Raw genomic sequence first — 6,374 nt, 5'->3', positions numbered from 1 at the left:
TTTAGAATTTTGATCCCCTTCCTTAACCCGCTTTGAGCGGGCTTTCTGACAAAGAAGAGACTCATGGTGCTTCAACACACCCCAAAAATCAGAGATCAATTGTTGTCTAACATCAATTTCTTATGTGCTCAGGCCCACCTCTTCCTCCTTTTTATCTAGCTCGCTAATTTTACAGACCACCTCATCCCTCCTAGTCCTCAAATCCCCAAACACCTCGAAAATTCATTTTTTCAGTTCAAGTCTCAACCTCTTCAATTTTTCCTTCAACACTAGCCCCGATGACCAGCCTTGGACCTGTAGATTAGACCACACATTTTCTACAAACAAAGGCAATCTAGCATCCTCCAACCAGCAATTCAGAACACGGAATGGTTTTGGACCCCAATCCTGAAATACTACTCATGTATTACATTACTGTTTGCATAAAAATTCAGTGTAATTAATTGCCTCATGTGCCCCCACCAAAATGTTTAACTTGCATAGTAGTAAAACTCAACTTTTAATAGTGATGTATTATATTTTATGTTACAAATATATATTTTGTAAAAAAATATTATACATATTTTGCCCCAATAACATAATTTTCCTGGATTTGTCACTAACTACCTATCATTCCATATATTAACCTTATCTCCCGCGCCAATCCTCGACAAACAACCTTTATCACAACAACTTTGGATTGAAGGATGCTCTGCCATGTATAACTAGGCTTAAAGCCCAATTTGTCTCCTAAATAGAAGAGTGGTTGTAATAAGATGCTTTCAAAATCTTGAAACCAGAGGGTCCTCGTTATTTAGGAGCCACCACCACTTTGCTAGGATAGTCAAATTAAAGGATCTAAGCATTTTGAACCCCAAATCTTCATTAGTTTCTTCTTCTAATTATAAGTGCATAATTTACCTAATTTTCATTTGGGCATTTCTATGTTCTAAATGTGTAAAATATCTTTTAAATAATCCCTAATCAATTGATGAAACTAGTAAGTAGTTAATTTTTTATATAGATACTATGTTAAAAATGTTAGTTTTTACTTTTAAACTCTTTATTTTTAATTGAAAGAAAAGTTTAAAAGATCTAAGCAATTGAAGATCAAAAGGCAAGATTAATGGAATTTCTCTTAAGTCAAATTGGATCACACTTAAGTGAAATTACATGATAGAGGTTATGATTTTGGAACAAATTCGCTTAAGCGAAATTGCATGGCAGAGAATGAAAATGAAGCTCACTTAAGCGCTCGCCTTTTTAAAGGAAAAGTAGAAAACTCGCTTAGCCGAATGAAAGACGGTTAACGCTCATATAAATAGAAATTTTCAGAATTCTTTGAGATTTCTTACACTTTTTAGAGAGAGATTGTGAGAGATAACAAGGAGATTGAGGGTCTTGGATTGTAAACATTGGTCTTATAAATAAACTTGTGAAAACACGTTTACACTACAAGAAAATGTCATTACTGTGTTGATCAAGCTAACACTAATACTATGACCTTCTCTCTTTTCGCTGTTCTTTTCAATTTCTCTCCTACTAAACAACCTATAAAATCAACACTCTCTTAGCTCATTTTCTTCCCTATAACCAAACACAACCCTCTATGCTTGATTTCTCTCTGTTGCCTCTCATGCTTACCAAACAGATCAATGCTTAAGTGTTCCTTTTTTTTAAGGGGAAAATGTCCCTACGTGATTAATCTTGGCTCGGGATACGGTTGTGATGTCCTTGACACAAAGGTATTATTTTTTACCTCAGAGGGGATCGAACCCGGGGCAGAAGACTAGGCGAAATCCCTTAAAAAAATCCACATTCATATATTTCAATAAGATACATAAATATTACCAAACAGTGAAACACAGACAATTCAAACTGAGTTACACGCGCGCACTGATAATTAGCACTCCTACTCTCAAACATCATAATTTTTTCATCAATCTTACAAAAAGGAAGTCTTTTTTTTTTCTTGACACGAGTTTGATGACATTGAGCTTCCACAAATCACATTATTCTTGAAGTTCTTAGAGAGAAAATCTAAGAGTAGAGTAAACACTTAGAGGGAATAGAGATGGTTTGGGAGTCTAGGCTCAACAACAACTTCTAAAGGTATTTTCTTAGGTGTGGATAACCCAAAAATCTCCTCCATGTTCAAGTCCTCCTTCTTTATAGTATCAGGTAGCCTCCAATTAAAGCCATGCAACAGATTGGCCAAACTTGCCTGAATCACTTTAAGGCCAAGAGGGTACCCAGGACAAATCCTTCTACCCGCACCAAATGGCAACAACTCAAAGTCATGGCCTTTCACGTCAATCTCCTTCCCTATAAACCTCTCTGGTTTGAATTCGGTTGGATTGTCCCAAATTTCAGGATCTCTACTAATAGTCCAAGTATTGACAAGCACTTGTGTTCCTTTGGGGATATCATACCCAGCAATGTTGCAGTCCTCTCGTGCTAGTCTTGGCACTAACATTGGTGCCACAGGGTGCAGCCGCATCGCTTCTTTAACAATGGCATTAACATAAGGTAAATTGACAATGTCATTCTCTTCAACCCATCTTTCTCTCCCTACCACCCTGTCTAGCTCCTCTGTTGCTCTCTTGAAGATCTCTGGTTTTCTCAAGAGCTCAGTGATTGCCCATTCTACAGTTACGGCAGAGCTCTCTGTCCCACCTGCTATTAGGTCCTAATAAATAGATATGAAAAAAGAGTTAGCCTAATGTAAGGCTTTGTCTACATGTAATAAGAAAAATAAGTATGAAAAACATAAGTAAATATAATTGAATATTTATACAAAACTCTTCTACATACAAATTATATACTTTAAAAAGTGGACATTTGCCCATTTGGCTGGTAGTTTAGAAGCTCTAAGTTATCATAGACTAGGAAAATGATATTGGAGGACTAAGAGTTATTCATGTAGAAAGATTGAGATCGGAAGAAATGTATCTTGATTTAAAAATTAAAAAGAATCTTAATTTGTCATTAATTTTTTAGTGAATACTATTTGTTTTCACTGATAGACTAGAAAACGATAGGCAATTACAATAGTGGTATACCCTTGCAAGAGATGTGACTTCACATACAGGACTTGAGATTAGATAATGTAAAAAATGGAAAAGAGAAAGAAAATGATAGATGTATTGATAATGGTAAAAGAAGGTGGAGATATAGACAGGTGAAGAAAAAGGAGAGATGGAAAATAAAATAATTTAAGAAATTATCTAAAAGTATAATACTCTTTGATCATTTGTTTGTGTTCACATCATTAATAATGTAATTCTATTATAAGCAAATAAAGGAGTTGTAGACGTCATTCATCGTTAGAACCTTAAACAAATAAAATATCAAAGAACTTAAAAACAAAAAAGATTAGGCATGTACCTGAGTAAAAGCTTTGACTCCACGCCTCTCGAGCTTGACCTCAAGAGTAGGATCCTCGGCAAGTTGCAAAAGCACATCCACCATGTCTTTGGCAACATAATCCTTCACCCCTTTCCTTCTCTCAATGTGTTCCTCCAACACATGCTCCATGAACATATCAAACTTTTTCCCCAAAGCCTTCATCCTCTTAATGTAACCCTGCAAGTCCAAGAAATCAATCCAAGGGATGAAGTCCCCGATGTTGAAAACCCCATTCAGCAAAAACAACTCGTCGAGCATCTTCTTGAACTCGTCAGGGGAAATTATGGAGTTCTCACTCTTCTCCGAGTACTTCTTCCCCAACACCATGCGGCTAATCACGTTCAGGCTCAAAGTTGAAAGGTGGTCTTTCAATAGGATTGTTTTGTTTGCGAAATTGAAGAAGAGATCATTTAAAAAAGCACTCATCTCTTGCTTTCTAATATACTCATAGGAATCGAGGCGTTTTGCACTGAACAGTTCCATCAAGCACATTCTACGGGCTTGGCGCCAATATGGGCCATATTGGGACCAAGTTATGTTTGAGTAGTTGTAGGTTGTGTATTTGCCGGCTGCAAATTTTGGCCGGCCTGCAAGGGTGGCATCGTGGGTTTTGAGGATGGCTTTGGCCATGTCCACGGAGGAGCCCACAACAACGGGGTTGGAGCCGAACCAGACATGCATGATGGGTCCGTACTTCTGGCTTAGAGCGTGGATGGACTGGTGCGGGAGGGATCCTATGAGGTTGAGGTTTCCTATGATGGGCCATGGTTTTGGGCCTGGTGGTAGATTGTATTTGCTGCGGCTGCTCAGCCGTCGCTTGAAGAGGAGGAGGATGGCAAATGCTGCAAGGCATGTGGCTGCAGTTGTGACCCAATAACTAGGAACTGCTGCTAATTGTGTTGCCATCGTTGATGGGTTGTGAATTTGCTTTGCTACAAAGTTGGGATTGGTAGTGTTGCTGATGGAAGAGAATGCGGGTGAGTGAGCTATTTATGTAGAGGACGCACCACACAAACCAAAGCTGGAGGACCCAAGTGGGGTCCTTGTAAGTTGTAACTTTCCACTGAGTCTTTCTTTTTGATACATACCAATGCAACTTGATGTTTTTCCTTTTATGAATATTTTTTCCTCTCGTGAGCAAGTTAGTCAATACGGTCAGCTAATATGTTAAAAATAAGTTGTTGAGAGATTATAGTTTTGCAAGCATGATAATGACACTAGTTGATAATGCCCGTTTAAAATTATATGCAGACCCAATGTTTGAACGATCAACCCCTTTCTCAACGAACCACGATATGACTTTTTGAATTAAGAGGTTGCAGCGAAATTTTAATTGATAGTAGTAGTACTTTCGTCGAGGGTTCCTTTTGGAATTTGAATAATGGCAAACTTGATCGATGGCAAATTAATAGAATGGAATGGAATTTTTTTTGTTAACAAATACATTTCACCCTTATCTAATAGTAGTATAGTGATAGGAATAGAGACATTTTTTATACACAGACCTAGCAAATCGCGATGACATATGCGTACCGTCACAAAAAAAAAAAGAGATAGATAGAAATAGAAAATGAATAAATTTGGATGAAAATAAGGTGGTTGAACATTATGTAAATAATTACAACATAAAAAATTGAAGTCTACAGTTTAGACTATTACCTATAATATACAGATTTTTGTTTTAGTGCTGATTCTTGAAAACTTGGTCTGATCTGATTGCATATTTAAAGGTAAAACTCTCTAATAATTTTTTTTTGAAAGTAAAACATTCTCTAATAATTGATCAGACCAACATGCTCTAATAAGATAGGGGTGGGAAGTATGCGGATTATATTGGGTTTAAAGCCTGAAAGCTTTTTTAAATATCTTACTCATGCAAAGATATTTGAATAAGTTATAAATTTATTTTTAAATAGATTTATATGGTTGAATCATGATATAGGCTAACTTGCTTAAAAAATCCTAGAAGTATTTTTTTTGTTGTACATCTAGAAGTATTTATTGAAGTTGTATACCCAAAACTGATAAGAAAAGGTAAATTCTGTGGTACCCTGATTTTTTTTTGTATAATACCCGTATTAAGTAATTTAATAGATTATTATCATGTTATTCAAGGCAAATACTACATCTTTAAATTTTACTTTACTTATCAATTAACTTTATCTTATGAAATTCATATTTTAATGAAAACTGAATGAGTGGTGGAAATGAATGATGGTGATGTAGATGCGCGTAAAATGACCATGGTTGATGGATGAATAAAGCTCAGAAAACATAACTCGCAAATCTCACATCCCTAAAAATGCAACGCTGCATTAAAACGATAGAATAAAATCAAACTTTGAATCGATATATTGAGTCTTTATTATCGAATGACCTTATTTTGGGTACCACGCCTTAATCCGGCTTAAGGTACCACAACAAGCACACACAAAAAATCTTCAATTTAGATGGATTAATTCTGTTGACGAAAAAAAAAGTGATCCCATAAGTATATTATTTATTCTAACGCGATTGAGAAAATTTGCAGAAAAATTTAATTGAACTTATGCCATCTACTCATCTCATATATTCATATATAAAGATTAATATCTAGTGTAAATAAATTTTACACAATCAATCAATCACATTCCTTCATTTTACTAACTTATAATTATTTTGAATTTAATAATATTTAAAATAGTAAATGGAAAGTTGTGATGGAATGATTGTGTAAAACATTTTACACTCTTAGTGCATAGAAATTAATTTCATTTATTTATTATGTAAAATTAAGTCATCTACCTGCAAAGATGGAAATTATAAAGCAAATGTATGGTAACGTATACACAGCGACAATTTGGGCTGGTTTTGTCAGTTTATAAGCACGTTGTGGAAAAACGATAAAAGTCAGGTTGTTGTAGTTGACAAAAGGATAAAAGTTAGGTTGTTAATTAAGTAACGGGTTACATCCAATGTAAGAATTGAATAGAGAAAAGTGACAAATA

The 6,374-nt window shown here is 35.3% G+C and overlaps 1 protein-coding gene across 1 annotated transcript; it reads right to left on the bottom strand.

The window, feature by feature from the left end:
* Positions 1–1,778: 1,778 nt before the first annotated feature.
* Positions 1,779–4,413, bottom strand: LOC130746450 (trimethyltridecatetraene synthase-like). Its single transcript, XM_057599078.1, has 2 exons — positions 3,367–4,413; positions 1,779–2,668 (listed from the first exon to the last, which is right to left on the bottom strand). The coding sequence occupies exons 1-2, from the start codon at positions 4,291–4,293 to the stop codon at positions 2,039–2,041; spliced, it is 1,557 nt and encodes a 518-aa protein (XP_057455061.1). The 5' UTR covers positions 4,294–4,413; the 3' UTR covers positions 1,779–2,038.
* Between the last annotated feature and the right edge of the window lie 1,961 nt (positions 4,414–6,374).

The sequence above is a fragment of the Lotus japonicus genome, chromosome 3 (assembly GCF_012489685.1).
Source record: "Lotus japonicus ecotype B-129 chromosome 3, LjGifu_v1.2".
NCBI classification, from domain to species: Eukaryota; Viridiplantae; Streptophyta; class Magnoliopsida; order Fabales; family Fabaceae; genus Lotus; species Lotus japonicus.
The sequence above is the reverse complement of the archived record's forward strand: the minus strand, read 5'-3'. Positions and strand labels throughout refer to the sequence as shown.

Coding starts and splice junctions, on each gene's coding strand:
- LOC130746450 (XM_057599078.1), bottom strand. CDS start 4,293: ATGGCAACACAATTAGCAGCAGTTCCTAGTTATTGGGTCACAACTGCA. Junction 2,669..3,366: donor GAGTCAAAGCTTTTACTCAG/GTACATGCCTAA, acceptor TCTATTTATTAG/GACCTAATAGCAGGTGGGAC.